The 22,011-nt window shown below is 39.1% G+C and overlaps 2 protein-coding genes across 8 annotated transcripts in view; both read left to right on the top strand.

Annotated features, from left to right (window-relative positions):
• IQCB1 (IQ motif containing B1) overlaps window positions 1-3,395 on the top strand; it is a 42,090-nt gene extending 38,695 nt beyond the window's left edge. For 3 of the 4 annotated variants that reach the window (XM_043473105.1, XM_043473107.1, XM_043473104.1), the window contains exons 12-14: window positions 46-177; window positions 1,778-1,937; window positions 2,807-3,395. In XM_043473105.1, coding sequence (XP_043329040.1) covers window positions 46-177; window positions 1,778-1,937; window positions 2,807-3,036 — 522 coding nt within the window. In that variant the 3' untranslated portion in view covers window positions 3,037-3,395. Of the gene's footprint in view, window positions 1-45; window positions 182-1,777; window positions 1,938-2,806 lie in introns of those variants that run through there. The other variant, XM_043473108.1, reaches the window with a different exon arrangement.
• A 14,052-nt stretch (window positions 3,396-17,447) lies between these two features.
• Window positions 17,448-22,011, top strand: part of GOLGB1 (golgin B1) — a 75,046-nt gene continuing 70,482 nt past the window's right edge. For 2 of the 4 annotated variants that reach the window (XM_043473099.1, XM_043473098.1), the window contains exon 1: window positions 17,448-17,786. The gene's annotated coding sequence lies outside the window, so the exon portion shown is untranslated. The remainder of the gene's footprint in view (window positions 17,787-22,011) is intronic. The other 2 variants (XM_043473100.1, XM_043473097.1) reach the window with 1 other exon arrangement.

Raw genomic sequence — 22,011 nt, 5'->3', positions numbered from 1 at the left:
TTCTATCAGGGAAGAAAAATCACACATCTTTTTTTTTTCCCCCAGACTCTTAAATTCCTGGCAAAATGCCGTAAGAAAAAGAAACTATTTGCTCCTTGGCCTGGACTCAGAGAACTCACTGATGCACGCAGAATTGAACTGAAACAACAAGTGGATGACTATATCAGAAGACATCCAGTGTGTAGGCTTTTGTGATTATTGATTATTGCAGTGTGTGATACTCACCAACAAATAAGTCTCAGTTGTATATGTACATTTATTGTTGGCATAAGGTAATGCAATGGCTTTATCGTAGCCTTACCACGGCATTACCATGGCTTTACTATGGCTTTGGAGTCTTATAATTGCGTGGACCATAAAGGTAAAGTCAATAGTAAAGGACATTTCACTTAGTGGTTTTCCATACTGCATCAGCAAGACTGTTGGTACATCCTTATCAACATTTATTATTTTCACATCCTCATGAAGTGATATTGTGATTTGGGCTTATTTACATTCTCTAATAATTAGTGATTTTTAACATCTCTTTATGTGTTTATTGCCTATTTATCTCCTTTTTTGGAGAAATTTCAATTGAAGTCCTTTACCCATTTTTAATAAGATTTTTTTTTTTTTTTAGTGTTGAGTTTTAGGAGTTCTCTGTATATTCTGGATATTAATTCCTTATCAGATGTATGATTTGTAAATATTCCATTCTGTGAGCTGCCTTTTTACTCTGTGATAGTGTCCTTTGATGCACAAAACTTTTTCATTTTGATGAAGTACAATTTGTCTAATTTTTTTTTGTTGTCTGTAGCTTCACAGTGTCATATTAAAGAAATCATTGCCAAATCTAATATCATAAAGCTTTTCCTCTATCTTTTCTTCTAAGAGTTTTGTAATTTTAGCCCTTATGGTTTAGGGCTTTGATCTCTATTTTTTATTAATGCACTGTGCGTGATTCTGATGCATTCTCCTATTTAAAAAAGAAGTGCCTCTTTAGCCATGCTCTAGTACAGCTGTTACTCTGTGGCTGACAAGTAGGATGTTAGTTAGAACAAGGCAGCATCCATGATCCAGGAACTGGAATACCTGAGAAAACTGTAGTGTTAGAAACTTTTATCAGTTTCAGTGTTGAGGTTATGTCATCCTTGTTCTAAATATTAATAATTAGGTCAGTTCCCTTTAAAGTAGCTAACTAGCCAGAAGAATATGATCCTTTGAATGATTCTGTCCCTTGTTCTGTGAAATTAGAGGCTGTATAACATTTTGGCTCATATAAGTTTGAGAGAAGGAATAGGATAAGAAGTAAGGCAGTTTCTCAGGTGGGGTTCAGAACAAAGGGATTGGTCCTATTACTCCTCCAGGCCAGTGTCTTTACCAAACCATTTGTAACTTTCACTGATTCCTCAATCTTACCTCTTCTCCCAGAATACTACACTATGTGAGGAAGTGAGGTATAGGAGTATATCAAAAAGAATCTTGCCCACCTGCATTTTCAATGAATCTGCTTTTAAGAAGTTATTTAATGTTTGTTCAAGAGTACAAGATTGGGCTTCCCTGATGGCTCAGTGGTAAAGAATCTGCCTGCCAGTGCAGGAGACGTGGCTTCAGTCTCTAGTCCAGGAAGATCCCACATGCTATGGGGCAACTAAGCCCATCCACCACAACTACTGAGTCTGTGCTCTAGAGCCCGGGAGCCACAGCTACTGAACTCACATGCAGCAACTACTAAAAGTGAAACACACTTTGATATATGTGTCTTTCATGTAACAATTTTCTTGTCTTTTGTTCCCAGGGTTCTCAGATATCAGATGTGACCAGCAGCAGGGAGCTCCATTCCCAAGCACAAGAACGACTGCAACACTACTTCATGGGCAGGGCTCTAGAAGAGAGAGCTCAACAGCACAGGGAGGCACTGATGGCCCAGATCAGCACCAACATTGAACAGTTGATGAGTATGTGCTTATTCCATTTCTGTTTCCTAAAAGGAACACCTATGCAAGATTTTGGTGACAGCCATAATCTTCAGAAGGAAAATAGCATTTAGTGGTCTATTAGCCCACTTCCTATCCTCAGAAATTTCTACTTCTGGATCATATCAGCACACAATGTTTTCAACTGATGCATATCCCTTAACCTTCCTGACTGCTTCCCTCAGCCTTTCTATCATTCATATGTACCAACTCAGACAAAGTTATTAATTTCAAAGATGCTGAGCCCTACTAGCCAGACTTTGTTATATAGTAAGAAAAGCTTCTTAAGCCTACTTTAAAAGTAGATAATGACAGTATTTTATGGTGCCATTATATATATATATATATTTTTTATGGTGCCATTATATATTTTTAATGAATTGTTTTCACAAAAATTAATTCACTTGCTTCTCACAACTGCTGGTACATTAAATGAGAGATCCCATCCCATGAAGCCAGATGGGTTCTGAAACACTTTTATTATTTGCGGAGCAGAAGGCATCAGGGTCCTCTGTTTAGTGCCATTTACTTGTAAATTTTGTATTTTTTAATGGATGGGTTGCTAGAACTGAACCTCTCATCTGTAAGAATTCTGCTGTTTTTTTTAAAGTTCCTACTCTTTTAAACAAACCATCTAAAAAAAAATCTACCTCTTTGTTCTTTCCCTTTAAACATAGAAGAATGGGCTACATCTTGTGAATAGTCACATGCCAACTACAGCTGGCAATACTAGGCTCAGAGTTAGAATCTAGTTTCTGCTGCTATTGCAGAGTTCCAGCTCTGCAGTTTCTCAGTTTTTGTTGTTTGGTACGGAACTCTTCCACTCACCTGTTTATTTTTTGTTACTACAGAAGCACCAAGTCTGAAGGAGGCAGAAGGAAAAGATCCTGAGCTCTTCCTAAGTAGATCCAGGCCTGTGGCAGCCAAAGCCAAGCAGGCCCATCTTACCACCCTGAAACATATACAAGCACCGTGGTGGAAGAAGCTTGGGGAAGAAGCAGGAGATGATATTGACGTCCCAAAGGATGAACTTAGTGTAGAATTAGGAACTTTATTCATTGGTGGAACCAAACCACCTTAAAGGAGTTACCTGGAGGAATGACATATCTATATTTAGAGATTATATTGGTTCTACCTCTGACATGCTAGTAGACTAGTGTTATCCTTAACTCATGGTTTTCCAGAGGTTCTTCTCCAAACAAGACTTGAAGGAAATAGGCAAAGAGTTATTTTCTACCTCAATTTCAATTCTTTTCTTTTTCCACACCTCCATCCTTGGCCACACATACAAATTGGTGTGGCTTTTATTATGAAACTAAACTCAGCATTGTATTCTGTTGGTAATATATGTTTGAAATGTGATATTTCTTTTTTGTTTCTGCTGTTTTCCAACTAAAAGGTGTTTTCTAAATAAATATTTTCAACAATTGTTCTGAAAAACTTGTCAGGTTTACTTCAACTTTTCACATTTATTGATTTTTCTATTAAATAGGCTTCCCAGATAGCACAGTGGTAAAGAATCTGCCTGCAATACAGGAGACACAGGAGGTACAGGTTCAGTCCCTGGATCAGGAAGATCCCCTGGAGGAGGAAATGGCAACCCACTCCAGTTTTCTTGCCTGGAAAATCCCATGAACAGAGGAGCCTGGAGGGTTGTAGTCCATGGGATCTCCAAGAAGCAGACATGACTTAGCAAATGTACATGCATTCACAGGAAATGTGCTCTTGGAATTTATTAAGGTGAGGGAAAGAAATGGTCAACTGAAAGACAATTAACTATTTTCTACCAGTGTTTGAATTCAGCTTCTGCCTTCCTATTTCTAAAAGTAACTACATTTAAAAAGCGCTTGGGATTCAATGCCAGAAAAATTTGTGCTAATAAAACTGCATTCTTTCTATTAAACTAAGAGAACAATATAACATACTATTTCCATTTCGGTCTTGTCTCCTAGGCGTCTCAGAACTAAAATAATTTTAATTTTTGCTATGCTTCTCAATATCTACATGATTATTAGGTTCTAGCCTAATAATTTTGAATTTTGCTATTATTTCTGTGTTTTAATACCAAAAGCCACCTCTATTTGTGTTTTGATAATACAGAATTTACATTAAAATCAATTAAATCATTGACTCCATATCATAAGAAATCTGGAGTGTGCTTTTTTCTATAAATGAGTAGAAATACCAGTATTTCTGGATGGAAAGACCAAACTATAATGTTCATCCCTCTGAAATTTAGTAAAATTCTAGTCAAAATTCTAATGTAATTTTTATTCATAATTTAGAAAATGAGTAAAATTCATTTGTAAGAATAAGCAGATGAGAGTTCTGGTTTCACTTAGAATATAAAAAGTTCCATGAGAATGTTTCTTCCATCTTAACAACAAAAAATTGCAAAGTGATCTATGAAAATCATTTTTCTTGAGCCTATCAGATAGTTGGGGCCTCAGGATAACCAAATAAACCGATGGGACTCAGTATATGAAATAAACCATTTTATCTTTAAGAGCACAAGAGACAAAAGTGGCTGGAAGAAATCAACTAAAATTTTAACATTCTTAAAGGTGAAGTGTGAGTTCCATGTCAGAATATTTAGGAACTTTAGAAGTTAGAGTTTTACCAAATACAAGAAAGTTTGGGAGCAGGGCAGGAGACCTGAAGAGATACCTTTGTGGCATAGGCAAATAGGAGATGACAGGCTGCTACTGGGTGACATGCCTGAAGCCTCACCTGCTTTCCCAGACCCTTTTTTTAAAGGTCTTAGGCTGCTAGAGCAGGGGTAGCAAGCCCTCTTACTTCGAAGGCTCAGACAAAATTCCATTGTATCTAAGGAAGGAACAGAAAACCTAGCTGTCTGTGCTGGGGACAGGAGTGATAGGAAATAGTCTACCGTGATACAGGTAGAGTCCAGTGTCACTGAGGGAAGTATGGAAATAAAAACCCTGTCTCCTGGGAGGGAGGCCAAAAATGACATTGGGCCCAGAAATCCTACACCTACGCAAAGCAGATGTCTGGTAAGCTAATGAAAAGGAGCAAACTCCTGCTAAAAATCAACCACAGATATGAGGCAGTTTGACTACCATGGCATAAGAAAGCCCTATCTCCAACTCCAGGAAGAAGAAACATGGCCTAAAATTTAGGCTGGGTCAGGACAAAAGACCACCCAAGTCTCAACAACGAGTCTAGCACCAAGTAATAAGCAGCAGTAGTTAACCACTGGGGTAGGGAAGCATGGAGACACCCCTTCCCTGCACTCCCCCACCCCACCCCCATGGGAAAGGCAAACAGGGATGCTTGCAAATGGAGGTAAAGCAGGAACATAGAAAAAACTTCAAGCTTTTCAAACCCCACTACAAGCATAAGGTAACAGCAACTAAAAAATACAGGCACTTGAAGCCTATAGTACATTGAAAATGAAAAGAAAAGCCAGACCCAGCTAAACTCCTGAATGGTTTAACTCAGCCTCCCTGCAACACTGCAATATAATTCATTTTTTTCTTTTAATTTCTGACTTAATGCTGTCTCACTTTCTGACTTTAAATGCTACTATGTTTACTATAACAAAACTAATTCAGTATTACTCAGATAAATGAAAAATAATACATTTTAAACAGTGATATTGTCAATTATTTGATCATCAACATTTGTCACAATTTAACTTTATTGGCTCCTTATTGTGAAATTCAGACTTAAATTGAAGAAAGTAAGGAAAACCACTAGGCCATTCAGGTATGACCTAAATCAAATCCCTTATGATTATACAGTGGATGTAACAAATTCAAGGGATTAGATCTGATAGAATGCCTGAAGAACTATGGACAGAGGTTCATAACATTGTACAGGAAGTGGTGACCAAAACCATCCCCAAGAAAAAGGAAGGCAAAATGGTTGTCTGAGGAGGCCTTACAAATAGCTGAGAAAAGAAGAAAAGTGAAAGGAAAAGGAAAAGATATACCCAACTGAATGAAGAGTTCCAAAGAATAGCAAGGAGAGATAAGAAAGCCTTCTTAAGTGAACAGTGCAAAGAAATAGAAGAAAACAATAGAATGGGAAAGACTAGAGATCTCTTAAAGGAAATTAAGAGATACCAAGGGAACATTTCATGCAAAGATGGGCACAATAAAGGACAGAAATGCTAAGGACCTAATAGAAGCAGAAGACAGTGAGAAGATACACAGAAGAACTGTACAAAAATGGTCATTTGGTTTTTTTTTTTTTAAAGGTGTTAAAGACCCGGACAACCATGTTGCTGTGGTCACTTGCCTAGAGTCAGACATCCTGGACTGTGAAGTCAAGTGGGCCTTAGGAAGCATTACTACAAACAAAACTAGTGGAGGTGATGGAATTCCAGCTGAGCTATTTGAAATCCTAAAAGATGATGTTAAAGTGCTGCACTCAGTATGCCAGCCAATTTGGAAAACTCAGCAATGTCCACAGGGCTAGAAAAGGTCTGTTTTCATTCCAATCGCAAACAAGGACAGTGCCAAAGAGTGTTCAGACTACCACACAGTTGTGCTAATTTCACAAACTAGCAAGGTAATGCTCAAAATCCTTTAACCTAGTCTTCAACAATATGTGAACCAAGAACTTCCAGATGTACAAGCTGGATTTAGAAAAGGCAGAGGAACCAGAGATCAAATTGCCAGCATCTGTTCAGTTCAGTTGAGTTCATTTCAGTTGCTCAGTCATGTCAGACTTCTTGTGACCCCATGGACTGCATCATGCCAGGCTTCCCTGTCCATCACCAAATCCCAGAGCTTACTCAAACGCATGTCCATCAAGTTGGTGATGCCATCCAACCATCTCAGCCTCTGTCGTCCCCTTCTCCTCCTGCCTTCAATCTTTCCCAGCATCAGGGTCTTTTCCAATGAGTCAGTTCTTTGTATCAGGTGGCCAGAGTATTGGAGTTTCAGCTTCAGCATCAGTTCTTCCAATGAATATTCAGGACTGATTTCCTTTAGGATGGACTGGTTAGATCATAGAAACAGCAAGAGAGTTCCAGAAAAAAAAAAAAAGTCTTCCTTGACCTACTCTAAAGCCTGTGACTGTGTGTGTGGATTACAACAAACTGTGGAAAATTCTTAAAGAGATGGGAATATCAGATCACCTTAACTGCCTCCTGAAGAATTTGTATGCAGGTCAAGAAGCAACAATTAAAACCAGACGTGGAACAATAGACTGGGTTCAAATTGGGAAAGGGGTATGTCAAGGCTATATAATGTCACCCTACTTATTTAACTTCTGTGCAGAATACATCATGAGAAATGCTGGGCTGGATGAATCAGAAGCTGGAATCAAGACTGAGGGGAGAAATATCAATAGCCTCAGATATGCACATGATACCACCCAAATGGCAGAAAGCAAAGAGGAACTAAAGAGCCTCTTGATGAAGGTAAAAGAAGAGAGTGAAAAAGCTAGCTTAAAACTGAACATTCAAAAAACTAAGATCATGGCATTCAGGCCCATCACTTCATTGCAAATAGATGGGGAAAAAATGGAAACAGTGAGTGGCAGATTTTCTTTTCTTGAGCTCCAATATCACTGTGGATGGTGACTGCAGCTGTGAAATTAAAACATGTGTGCTCCTTGGAAGAAAAGCTATGAGAAACCTAAACAGTGTACTAAAAAGCAGAGATATCCCTTTGCCGACAAAGGTCTGTATAGTAAAAGCTATGGTTTTTCCAGTAATCATATATGGATGTGAGAATTGGACAATAAAAAAAGGCTGAGCACCAAAGAATTGATGGCTTTGAACTGTGTTGCTGGAGAAGACTTGAGAGTCCCTTGGAGAGCAAGATCAAACCAGTCAATCCTTAAGGAAATCAACCCTGAATATTCATTGGAAAGACTGATGCTGAAGCTGAAGCTCCAATACTTTGGCCACATGATGCAAAGAGCCTACTCATTAGAAAAGACCCTGATGCTGGGAAAGACTGAGGGCAGGAGAAGAAGAGGTGACAGAGGATGAAATAGTTGAATGGCATCACTGACTTGATGGACATGAGTTTGAGCAAACTCCAGGAGGTGGTGAAGGACAGGGAAGCCTGGCGTGCTGCAGTCCACGGGGTCACAAAGAGTTGGACATGACTGAGCAACTGAACAGCAACACCTTTATTGGATGTCTTGCTCACATCATAGCTCATTTTCTATACAGAATAGAGTACTAGAGTGGGTATAATACAAATAAAGACCCAATACATAACATTTATTTTTATAAACCTATAGAGTGAGTGTCTAGAAATAGAAATTTCTGCTAGTTAATAGAAATTCCATAGAAAAGCTACTGTGCATCATGTTTTTCATTTTAGGAATATTCATATCTGTTTAAGTCATTTTCAAATTATGACGAAATAGAATCCAAAGGCATGATTGCTATTATAATGATTAAATTTTGAAGATTTTATTCACCTTATAGCTGAAAGTTTGTTTTCATTGACCAGCATCTATTTCTCTCACCTTCTAGCCCTTGGTAACCACCATTCTACCTTCTGAGTTTGACTTTTTTTAGATTCCACATACAAGTAAAATCATACAGTTTTTCTCTCTCTGGCTTATTTCACTTAGCACAGTATCCTCCAGGTTCATCTTTGTTGTCACAAATACAGGATTTCCTTCCAAGAAGTGACCAAATAATATCATGTTTATATTTTCTCACATCTTCTTTATCCATTCATCCATTAACACTTAGGTTTTTTTCACAACCTGTTGATGATTATGAATAATGCTGTAATGATGTCTCTGAGATACTGATTTCATTTCCTTCAGATATATACCCAAAAGGGGGATTTCTGAGTTACATGGTAGTTCCATTTGGGGAATGCGAGTGCTGAGGAATCTCTGTGCTATTTTCCATAATGGTTAAATGAATTTACATTCCAACCATGTACAAAGGTTTCCTTTTCTCCAAATTTTCTCAACACTAGTTACCTCATTTTCTTTTTTCTTTAATATAAAGGCCATCTTAACAGGTGTGAGGTGTCATCTCATTGTGGTTTTGATTTGTATTTCCCTGATGGTTATTGATATTGAGCACCTTTTCATGTACTTTTTGGCCATTTGTGCCAAGAAGTTATTTAGTCATATAATGCTATCCACTGGAATTAATTCAAACTCCACAAGTTGAAGTTATCCCCAACAAAACTTCCCTCACTTCAGCTGCCATCAATTAAGGTGTACTCAGACTGCCCACACTTCTGACCAACTGACCACAATTTTGGGAGTTGATGCAAACTTATCAGGTTTGATAATTCACTAGAACAAACCAGAGAACTCAGGAAACATTATACTTTTGAATAGTTTTGCTGTAATGATACAAATAAGATTTAGCCAAGTAAAGAATACGTTTGGCAAGAGTTTGGAGGATCTCAAACATAGAGCTTCCACCCCACTCCCCATGGAGTCAGGATGCATTACCCTCTCTCCATGGCACACTGAAGTGCTCACCAATCAGGAGGTTCAGCTGAACCATAATGTTCAGAGTTTTCACTGGAGTTTCATTACATAAGCATGATTAATTGTACTATTGACCATGTGATTTAAATCAATTTTCAGCCCCTGCCACCTCTCCAGTGGTCAGGAACTCAAGCTGATATCATGTGGCTCAAAGCCTTAACACTTTAATCCCTTTACACCCACCACAATTAATAAACACATTCCTGTCACTTAGGAAATTTCAAGGGTTTAGAAGCCCGTCTCAGGAACTCAAGGCAAAGAACAAATCCTTTCTTACAAAATACCCACACATTATTATTATCTCTGATATAAAGAGAGATGTGCCCATATCTGGGCATAAGCAATATCTACCTTACTCTTTTCTGTTTTATACTATATGACGTTTAGTCAAAAACTGAGACACACAGAAAAGCTGGGGAAAGAAACCAACTTTCATCAAGAGATAACACAACCAGATTCAGAGATGACTCAGATATTGGAACACACACAAAAAAAGATGTTAATAACTGTGATTAATAAAAGACAAAATGTAAAAGTTGACAACATGCATAGAGAAATGGGGAATTTCAGAGATGTAGGTTTAAAAATAGATTAGTGGAAATGCTAGGAAAAGTACAATATCAGAAGTTAAGTTCATTAGCAGTTCTTTGACAAGTTCATTAGCAGACTAGAATTGAATAAAAAATAGGTGAAGTTGTCAATACATTAGTAGAAATGTTCCAAACAGAAACACCAAAAGGAAAAAAAAAAAAAAAGATAAGGGGTGGAGAAGTAGGGAGAATAGAGCCTCCAAGAGCTATGAAACATACTAGCAGTATAACATGCAAGTAACTGGAGTTCCAGTAGAAGAAAGAGAAATGAGGTAGAAGAAGGTAAAGGAAAATGGCCAAGGATTTTTGAAAATTAATGAAATGTAGATCCAATAATCCCAGAGAATCTCAGCAGGATAAATAACAATTATGTTAAAAATGTAAAAGCACACCTAAATACATGATAGTTACATTGCTTCAAATCAAATATAAATAGAAAATCATGACAGCAGAGAAAAAAGAAAAATCATATACCAAAGAACAAATAGAGTTTTGCTAGATTTCTCGTCAGAAACTACACAAGCCTGAAGACAATGGAAGTGACATCTTTAGAACGCTAAAAGAAAAAATTATCAACTCAGAATTCCATATACAGCAGTAATATCTACCAGAAAATGAAAGTAAAGTAAAGATTTTTCCAGAAAAACAAAGCTGATCATAAAGGAAAAACTTCAAAAAACAAAGACCATAGCATCCAGTCCCATCACTTCATGGTAAATAGATGGGGAAACAATAGAAACAGTGACAGACTTTATTTTCTTGGGCTCCAAAATCACTGTGGACAGTGACTGCAGCCATGAAATTAAAGATGCTTGCTCCTTAGAAGACAAGTAATGACAAACCTAAACAGCATATTAAAAAGCAGAGACATTACTTTGCCAACAAAGGTCCATCTAGTCAAAGCTATGGTTTTTCCAGTAGTCATATACGGATGTGAGAGCTGGACAATAAAAAAGGCTGAGCGCCAAGAAATTGATGTCTTCAAACTGTTGCTGGAGAAGACTTGAGAGTCCCTTGGAGAGCAAGATCAAACCAGTCAATCCCTAAGGAAATCAACCCTGAATATTCACTGGAAAGACTGACGCTGAAGCTGAAGCTCCAATACTTTCGCCACCTGATGAGAAGAGCCAACCCACTGGAAAAGACCCTGATGCTGGGAAAGATTTAAGGCATAAGGAGAAGGGGATGACAGAGGATGAGATGGTTGGATGGCGTCACTGACGCAGTGGACATGAGTTTGAGCACACTCCAGGAGATGGTCAAGGACAGGGAAGCCTGGAGTGCTGCAGTCCATGGTGTCGCAAAGAGTTGGACACAACTGAGTGACTGAACAACAACAAAGATTTTTTAGACAGAAGGAGCAAGATAGAAATTAGATCTACACAAAGAAAAAAGTGAGGGAAATTGTAAAAATTAAATATAAAAGAATTTTTCTTATTTTAAATCAATTTGAAAGTTAATTTACTGTCAAAGGTAGAGAATCTTAAAAGCAGCAAAAGAGAAGTGACTTTTCATGTACAAAACATCCTCAAAAAAATATCAGAAGAATTTTCATCAGAAATTTTACAGGCCAAAAAGCAGTGAGCCAATATATTTAAAGTGCTAAAAGAAAATACCCGTCAACGGAGAGTCCTTTATCTGACAAAACTGTAATTCAGGAGTGTGAGAGAAATTAAGACGTTCACAGGTAAACAAAGCTGAGGAAGTTGATTATCACTAGACCTGCCCTGCAAGAAATATTCAAGAGAGTCCTGCAGGGTGAAATGGAAGGACATTAGATAGTCAAAGCTGGTATAAAGAAATAAATATCTCTATGAAGGAATCTGGGTGATGGCAGGCATCTGATTGAAGACAACAGCATCTAAGAAAATAGAAACCCTACCATTTGGATGATCACCACAGCCTTTTCTAAAACCAGCTTGAACATCTGGAATTTCATGGTTCACGTATTACTGAAGCCTGGCTTGGAGAATTTTAAGCATCACTTTATTAGCGTGTGAGATGAGCACATATATAACTATTTATCTATTAAAAAAAGACATAGAGTTTCTCTTTTTCTGGAGAACCCTAATCCTGAGTCCTAACTAACATTTAAGTATATTAGGCAGTCCTGACACCTAAAAGTTTAAGAACTCTTGATCTAACATAATCATTGCAGCATTAGTCTTTAGCAGTTGGTCCCTTCCCTAGTCTATTTGAGAATGTAAGGATATGCTATTTGTAGCCCCATCATCAAATCATCCCACCTTGCCTCTTTTCAGGAACCTAATTATACTACTACTGCTAAATACTATATAGTATTTAGTATACTATAGTATTTAATACTATATAGTATACTATATATACTACTATACTACTACTGCTACTGCTAAATAATAAACATTTATTGTGTGATATATGCCTGACTCTGGTAAGTGTTTTATGATCATTGTCTCATTTATTCCTTACAACAACCCTACAAGATAGGAACATTTATAATTTTCATTTTCTAGATGTGAAAACTGAAGCTGTGAAACATTGACTATTTGCCCAAGTTTAAAGCCAGGTCTATACAACTCTAAAATGAACCCCTTATTCATTTCAGTTAATCATTCATTTCCTCACTCACTCACTCTTTTGGTACTTGAGTTTTTTGTAGATATTTAATTAGTTGTGTGAAAATGTCCCATTTGTTTTACAGAACACTTCTTAAGAGTTGGGATGGTGCTCTATAATTTTTTTAGTCCCTTCACTATTACTGCAATGTGCTTAGTTGCTCAGTAGTGTTTGACTCTTTGCAGCCCCTTGGACTGCAGCCCACCAGGCTTCTCTGTCCATGGGATTCTCCTGGCAGGAACACTGGAGTGGGCAGCCGTTCCCTTCTCCAGGAGATCTTCCCGACCCAGTAATTGAACTGGGGTCTCCTGCATTGCAGAAGGATTCTTTACCAGCTGAGATACCAAAGAAGCCCATTTTCTATATATTAGTGGAAGATTTATGTACTTTGAGGTGTTCAATTAATTATTAAAGACTGAATTCTCAGTACTTGACAAACTGTCTATCATATCAGAGATTTTAAACTAACATACTATTCATTTAGTGAATACCTATAAGCATCTATGATGTAAAAAATCCTGTGCTAGATGCAGAAGGCAGATACAGTTTCTGCTAATGGAGCTTATGTTACAAAAGAAGAGATAAACATTTAACAAATAAATGATTTAATGTGATGACTATTATTTTGCAGGAAATAATGTGTACATGAGGGTCATTTAATCTGGGAGATGGTGAGAAGAAGCCACTCAAAGAAGTGAAATAAAGAATGAACTGAGCAGCTTAAGGAGTAAAAGAGGAGTGTTTCATGGAGAGAGAATGGAAAAATACTATATTTATTCAACCAATGTATTATGAAGAAGATGCTTGGTAATTATTTGTTGAGTGTGGATTTGGCTAGCACATATGAAAAGTGGTCTTGCCCTTCACTAAGAGACCAAGCAATTTTAAGTGATTTGACTTTCATGTAATACACTAAAAAAAAAAAATCAGAATAGAAAGACTAAGTAAACCAGGTTAAAATAATAAATATGAAAGGGATAAACTGGCTTCATAGAATGCCCATATGACATGCAGAAGACAAGGGAGTGGAGGCAAGGTCCTAGATGGCTATCTCTACACAACCCTCCACACTACACAAGTGTAAAAAAGTCACATAGCTTGAAGGGAAAGAGTCTCCCAGGGAGCAGAGACTCAATACATGTGTCCCTTCAGGAGTCCTATAAGGTGTCTTATTCCTGGATCTATAAATTATGCAGCCAAATCTTTCATTCATATTAACCAGTCTTTCTTATGCCTGTCAACTCAATTAAAATGTGTGTAAGGAAAGGAAATGAGCTTGGTAATCTTGAAGGCTGAGATGAATAAAGCAGGAGAGAAAGGCTAGGACTGCAATTACTTCAGGAATCGGAATCAGAAGACAGGTTGTTAACTGCTGGTTATATAAAACCTATTAATAACTTAGTTTTGACTCTTGGTTGAATATACTTTCCTAAACAGTATGCTTAGAACTCTAAAGTAGTAAATGCAGAAAATATCTTAATTGTTAAATAAAGCTTCTAATAAAGATTAAGGAGAGTTCATTGAGCAGGACACACCTAGGACAATTTAAAGATGTATAGGAGGTCTATAGACTTTCTCACAATATCTGCTCTAAATGCAAATTGTCAAATTTATTATATCAGCGATGGTGAAGTGGCTTTGTTCATCTTGGTGATGTCCTTAACTAGGAATATTGATGAAGGTAGGTTTTAGTGATACAGTCCTTGAAAGTACCTATGAAGCATATCAGAGATGTCCGTTTGATGTGTAATTTGAGTTCTAGTGGCCTCTTTGTGCCAGTATATTCTCATTAAATACAGTTGTCTCCTGAAGGACTTTTAGAGTACTCTCCAAAAGAGGGGACTGCCACATTCCCTAAGATACATGATAAGAACATTCTTCAAATTGAAGGGATAGAAAAGTCTTACAAAGCTTGCTTAAAGGCCTGAGATTTATTCTTTGAGTCCAGGTGAAAAAATAAACCACATCAGTGCCTGACACATGGTCGGTGCTTAGTAAGTATTTGCTGAATCAGTGAAGAATAAGAGGAATTTTCTGAATGATTAGGAATTTTCTCTTTGATTTCAGATTCCTCATGCTCTTGGCTGTAAGTGCCTCAGGATAAGTCACCATTGCTCCTCATATGACTTCTTCATATATTGGAAATGCTCAGTAACAATTCATACAGAAATAGTACCCGAATTCTTATGGCATGAATGTTTTCTCTCCTCTACAAAATACCATGGAGCAGCTCCTAGAAAGACCATGCCTGGGAGACAACTCTTGCCACCTCCCAGGCAAGGAAGCCTGACCTCTTCAGCTCTCTTCTTCTTCCATGTGCTAGGACTCCTGCTTGGCCTTGCCCCTCTTTGGGAAAAATTACTGCTTGAGGATGCTCAGAAAGAACTGAAAGATAGTATCAAGATAGGAGCATAAGTTGGCAAGTATCTGTATCCCTCAGGCATCTCTGATGCCTCTAAGAAGCCTGTACCAGAACATCCACTCTGCACTTAAAACCCTCTCAAGAAACAACCTGCCATTCTTGTTCCCCATCCCAAAGTTCATCCAGCAGGAGGTAAGAAGACACCTGCAGCTTCATAGATAGAAGAGGCCTTCAGATCCCAACCTCTTCCATCCTCAAAGATAAAACTATCTATAGGGACCCAGGGAGAGCGAAAACTGGAGCTGAACTGGGAAATACACATCAAGGGCTGCTGTACCTTCCAAGTTTCAAGGAGACAAGAAGCTGAAACAAAAGTCATCAGGCCTGGTCTCAGTTTTCCTAAAGTCAGATCAGTCTCTCCAAGGGTCTAGTACCTAATCAGGAGTGCCAACATTCCCAGGAGGAAAAGTTCAAGAAAGTTCAAAAAAGAACAAAAGTTCCAATTCCTGTAGACAGCCTCCTCTGACATCAGATCTAGGAGTTAATTAACATGAAGGATGACTACATGGACTACAATAACAACATGGAGACAAATGGCCTGAAATCTAGCCAATGTCATATTGGCCTCCTTGGGACACCAGAGCAAGGCCAAAGTAGTTCACAGAGCAGCGGTCCCTCTGGTTTCATCATAGGTGAGACACCAGTTCCCATCTGCTGTGGCTGCATTCTGCAGGCAGCCCCTAGTCAAGAAATGGGCACCCAAGTATGCACACGTATCTCTGCACTTCCAGAGGAACACCCCTGACTCACTACTTCTCAGAACCAGGGGTTTCAGAAGAACAATATTTTCTTAAACTTTGAGTATTGGATATTTGGTACATTCTGGATCCTTCTGGGATTTTTGCTGAGGTAGAGGAATATAGCCGATAAAGACCCAGATCTCTGCAGGCAAGTACACACAGATACTTTCATACAAAGTCCAGATTTCCTAATTTAGGCTTCTTCGTCCCCTCTGGAATCCTAATTCCTAAGGATTTTATTTGATGACTATATTTAAATATAACTCACAGAGACCAGATACTTGAGAGGTCTGCAAATTATCAGGGAGAAATTTCAGCTGTTGATACAGTCAGCTGGGTGCCTTAACCCTGAACAGCTGCAGTTGATTATCAGCAACATTCCCCTGTTCACTGACCTCAAATAAAATCTCTGGGAGAGCCTGCAGAATAAGCCCTGCAAGCCCTGGCTCAGGTTGGCCCTGGAAGGGCTGCCCTCTATGTCCCAAGTTTTCAGAAGTACAAGAGAAAGAAACAAAAGCCAGCATGCCTTGTCTCGGTTTTTCTAAAGCTGCAATCACTTGAACTGACTATACCCCTTCTCTGCTTATTTTTCCCTAGGCATTTTGCCATCTACCATATTACGGTTGATCCTTGAACAGTGTGGGAATTAGGGGGATGGACTCTCTGCAGTCCTAAACTCCAGAATAAATCACAGTTGGTTCTCCCTATACCTGTTTCTTCCTTACAGGTGGTTCTGTATTCACAGGTTCAACCAACCCCAGCCCAAACAGTAATTTTTTTTTTTTAATTAGTGTATAAGTGGACTAGTGCAACACACACCTGTGTTGTTCAAGGGCCATCTGTTTTTCTCTCTCTTTGCTAAATTGTTATTTTCAAAAGGGCAGGAACTTTTATTTCTTGACTCCCGCTATATGTACAGGTCCAAGAAAAGTACACAGTAATTACAGGCGATTACAATTTTAGATGGGTAGTGAGCAGAGGCCTTACTGATGTTTGAACCTTAAAGGGTTATGTAAGGATTAGGGTGAGGATGCATATGGTGGGCTCAGTGCCTGGTACACAGTAAGACTCAACAATTCAAATACTAATCGTCAAGACAGTGCCTGAAATCACGGGAACTGGCTACTTCCCCCTCTCCCACTTACTTGGGGGCTTAAGGAGAGAATTCATGTTTTCTGCGCTGTTACCTGAGCGCGTCACTGACCCCTGTTCCAGGAACCGAACCCTCAGCCTCTGCGTAAGGGCCAATTTGAGCTCCACTTCTTAAAAGGCATTTCCTAGTATTCACCGTTCTCTCACTCATGTCCTTAGAAACACCTCTGACCATTTCATACAGACGCCAGGTTGTAGCCCGAGTTTCATTAGTAAGTCACTGTTTGTCTTTGGGCGAGTCACTTTAAACTGATTCTCATTTTTCATCAGTAAAGGGAAACGGTCATATTAGACAACCTACTTTCCGGCTGTAACATTTTATGACTCCACGAGCAAAACTCATATCCCCACTCCCTTCTCACGTCTCATTCAACAATCCTAATGGCAGCTGATTCCCGCTGTGCAGTGTCTCTGCAAAAGGCCAAGCACGGTCAACCTCGTAGAGGAATTAGAAGACATCGGCCGACCCATCTCACTTTGGAAACACCTGACCCTAAACAGAACGCCCGCCCTCCCGGCATTTCCGGCTCTTCCACAGATTTTCTTCCGGAACACTTGCTCCCGTCTGACTCCGCCCTTGCTCCACTCTTCAGAGTCCATTGGCTGTTTCTTTGAGGAAGCGGAACATTTCCAGACATCGATTGGTCTCTGGCATTGTTGATGGGTTAGTTACAAACAAGGCGTGCCTGGTCTCCCCGGTAACGTCCTGCCGACCGTCCTGATTGGTCCATATCCTAATCCCATCTTCCGTCCCAACTGCGAGTGGCTGAGTCCCTTGGCCGGGCGCGGCGGTGGTAGGTGTCGCGTACGGGATTCCTGAGCTGACGTGGCTTAAATTTGGGAGGGGGCAGCTGGAGCCTCCGGCGACAGCCTCTTCCAGGTGAGTGGGGGACATTCCCCAACTCTTCGCCTTCTTGAGTCTTGTAACGGTCACCCCCGCTACAGGGCCCGCGGGGCTGCCGAAGCTGCTACATTCGGTCCTCTCCCCGTCCAGCCTCTCCTGATTCCGCCTAGGATCTGGCCCTTCTATCCGCTCCCTTCACCTACCAGGCCTAGTTGTAATCGTCCACACGCCAGCTGGCCCCGCCGGATGGCTTCGGGGTTGTCCTATGCGGCCTCTAGACACATATCCGCTGTCTGTCTCCTCCCCGGGAAGTTTCTCCTCCGGGAGCGATGGAGAAAGGCGTTCCGGACAGTCCTCTCCTCCACGGCCTTGTTCCTGAGCGGCCTTCTCAGGCTGACCTGCGTACGCAGCAGCTGAAGTCGGAAAGAACCTGCCGGGGCCCTGCGCTCCGGCCCTAAACAAACTTAGTGTCGGGAAGGGGAGGCGGGACCCAAACAAATCCAAAGTCTTGAGGGCAGAGATCGCAGAAACATTGGGGATAAGAATGCCAAAGAGGGCCTGTAGAACGATCCCGCTAATGAATTGCTGGAGAGATTCAGAGAAGGGAACTAATCGTGCGATCCCAGCAACACTAAAATCCCAGGAATCAGAGGTGGGCAGGCTGTAAGAGGAAAGGGAATCCTGAAGAGAGTTGGGGTGGAGGGGGGGTCTTGATTTTGATTTGGTGGTGTGGAGGGTTGTTTTTTCTGCATAACAAAGAGTGACGTGTAGGAGTGTGAAAGGGAGGATGAGCCGCTGGACAACTGAGGAATTTTTGTATGACTTAAAGAGTTCCAGTTGGTCTGTAGGGAGAAGACAATTTAAGAGTGTTAGAGACAATTTAAGAGGGCCAGAGATATTTAAAAATCACTGGATAAGTACTTTCACTTTTGGAAATAGTTGGAAGTTTAATGAGCTTTTAAAGAATCTCAATATGTACACGCTGCTGTTTTTAAAATGGATACCCACCAAGGATCTACTATATTATAGCACAGGGAACTCTGCTTAATGTTATGTTGCAGCCTGGATGGGAGGGGAGTTTGGGAGAAAATGGATATGTGTATATGTATAGGTAAGCCCCTCTCCCTGCACCTGAAACTGTCACATTATTAATCAGGTATATTCCAATAGAAAATAAAAAGTTAAAAAAAAAAAAAAGAATCTCACAGTTCTGAACAAGCTGGCAGTGAAGAACTCTGTACAGAAAGTCTGGAGGGCTTTTGAAAAGAATAAAGGAATTAAATTGGGTTGGTCAGAATGATTATGAATGGTCAGAATCAGGAAATGTTCTTTTGGGAAGTGGCAGGATATGGTCATGGATTGATACTGGAAAAAACTGAAGAGAATTAAAAAACTTCAGATATCATACACTGTTAACACAGCTTTTAATTTTTATCCTTTGACCATGAAAGGATCGTTTATGCTTTCCTCTTAACCGTGTTAAATTTGTTGGACTACATCAGTAGTTTCCAAACATACTTGACTGTTTGCTCTATCAGTAAAACATATTTGAGCAACCATCCTCTAAATACTGTATACTTAATTATAAATACTATATTAATAGCACTGTAAATATATTATTTATAAACTATACCAAAACATATTAAAAAGGATGAAAAATTCTTTCTCATTTTCTGGGACACTCCCAACCCAATCTAGAGATTACATAAAGGTGTTTCCTTACTTTTTGCAAAGTGTTTGCATCCCTGAGGACTTCTGGATGGGGAGACTCCTTTTTTATTTTTTGAGGACCTCCATTCCTCTGGGTGGGTTTCCTGGTGGCTCAGAGGTTAAAGCGTCTGCCTGCAATGCGGGAGACCTGGGTTTGATCCCTGAGTCGGGAAGATCCCCTGGAGAAGGAACTGGCAACCCACTCCAGTATTCTTGCCTGGAGAACCCCATGGACGGAGAAGCCTGGTGGGCTACAGTCCACGGGGTCTCAAAGAGTCTGACATGACTGAGCGACTTCACTTATTCCTCTGGGATGCAGCCTCTCTTAAAATTAATCATCTTTAGGATGCAATTCTTTTTTTTTTTCCTTCTGTTTGAATCTTAAAAGTCTCTTTTTTTTCTTTCCCCTTTGTATTAGTGGATTAATTAAAGAGATGCTGATTTTATTCTTGTTGATAAAAATAAATAATTCATAAACTTCTCTAGCTTAACAACTATTAGAAATAAATTATTTGGGACACATCTCCCCACTGATTATTACATACCGGCCTATTGTTAGGAACCACTATATGAAAGGATGTTAGGATATGTAATACTCCATTTTTAATTAAGCTAATATAAAATCAGCAATACGTGCTTTTGGTAAAAGTGAATTCACTACAGAAAGATATGAAAACACAGATCTCTTTCTCTGCTATATACTGATCCTTTTCCCCATTCTCTACTTCCCAGAAGTACACACTGTAAATAATTTCTTTATTGTTAAGAAATTTTCTAATCATATTCAAGCACATTTGTATCATACATCTCTCTCCTTTTCTCTCACACAAGTTGAATAATAATGTAACTTATTTTACACTTTTTGTCTCTCTTAATACTGAAAGGTGGTTTTTCCTTATCCATAAGTATAAAACTACTCTGTTCTCTTAAAAGGCTGTTCAGCTTTGCCTTGTAGAAGTATCAAAATATATTTCGCCTGTCCCCTACTGATGGACATGGAGATTGTTTTCCGTCATTAGCCATCCCAAATACCGCTGTAGTGAATAGCATGTACATATATCCTTTGTGTCCTTGCATGAGCCTATCTATGGTATAAGTAATATGGAGTTCTCTGGGGCCCTACCACTCTGAGTCATCTCACTTTACTACTGTTGGAAAAAAAAAAAAAAAAAAGTGGTTATGTAACTATAAGTATATATAAGCATATGAGTGCCCTCATGCCTCCAAGCCCTATTTTCAGCCCCAGTAAAGTATGTTGGGTGATGAGTTTGCTCAGAAAATAGGTTATCATCTGTATCTCTACCAGTCAAGAAGCTTGTTGAGCTATTGACTGGGAAAATAGCCTCCCTATGCCTTAGTTTATTCACATTAATACTGATGATATCCAAAGAACCTCCTTGGAGTTGTTTTAATAATAAAATAAGTAAAATGGTGAGGATAAATAATTATAAGTAAAGTGGTTAGAGTAATACTTAGTGCATAGTACTGTGTATATAGATTATTACTACCATTTATTTCTAAATTTCTTGAGTGAAAACAGTAGTTTTTTCATATCATGAAAAATAGTTTTTCATTTTCTAATTCTAAAATTATATCATAATATTGCATATGTTTTTCCCAGCTATATAGCACCATTCCTATTAGTTTCTCAAACTGGTTGAGGATCACTTAGAATTAAGGAAAACTACTGAGGGGCAATTAAACATGCTTTGAATAAGTTTGAGGAGTGACCTGGAACTATAACCATTTTCTGTGTTGTTGTTTCAGTGGGAAATGTGATTAAATTCCAAAGCAAATGGTGTGTATGCATGTAGTCACAGACATACACTCACTGTCTTCAGTTAGTTTATTTTCCCATGCATTTTGTATTGGATTCTCTGTGGTTAGGGACATACCGTATATTTCTTTTTATATTTTTGTGATTCTTAGCATAATACTCCACACGGAGTGGATATTTTGAAAATTATTATTAGCAGTGAAGACTGAGGAAAGAAGACTCATTGAATTCTAAATGCCACCTCAACGCGAAAGTGTTGAGATCCTGTGGCAGAGTTTGTAGAAGGTGTGGCCAGCACTGACTTTGACAGATTGTTTTATTTGCCTGAATGTTTTATTGAACTCCAGCCTTGGCATAATGCTTTTTATTTTATTCTTTTCCCAGGTTGCTATTTGTGATTTTGGTGCTTTATATACTAACAGCAAGAGCGCCAATTGTCCCATCGTCACAGATATTCCTTAAATGAATTTATTGCTATATGTTTCCCCCTTTACTAATTTTTATATGTGCATTTACCCATCTCTATCCCACAGTGAGCCTTTCAGAGGCAGAGATCCATCTTTCTTCATTTAACTTAAGCATGGCTACCTGTGGCTCTCTTGCCCTCAAGTCCCCAGCCTCTGAGCTGTCTAAAGCACTTAACTGTGGGTGCCCAGGATGGCCTTCATTTTACACTTCTATGAACTCCTTTAATGTCACCAGCTACAGAAACCACTCTTGCATCATGGAGTCGTAGTACTGGGCATGAGGATGCTCCTTGTTGATCTCACTCAT

This window comes from Cervus canadensis, chromosome 7 (genome assembly GCF_019320065.1).
Source record: "Cervus canadensis isolate Bull #8, Minnesota chromosome 7, ASM1932006v1, whole genome shotgun sequence".
NCBI lineage: Eukaryota > Metazoa > Chordata > Mammalia > Artiodactyla > Cervidae > Cervus > Cervus canadensis.
Note: the sequence above shows the minus strand (reverse complement) of the source record. Positions and strands in the feature narration are given on the sequence as shown.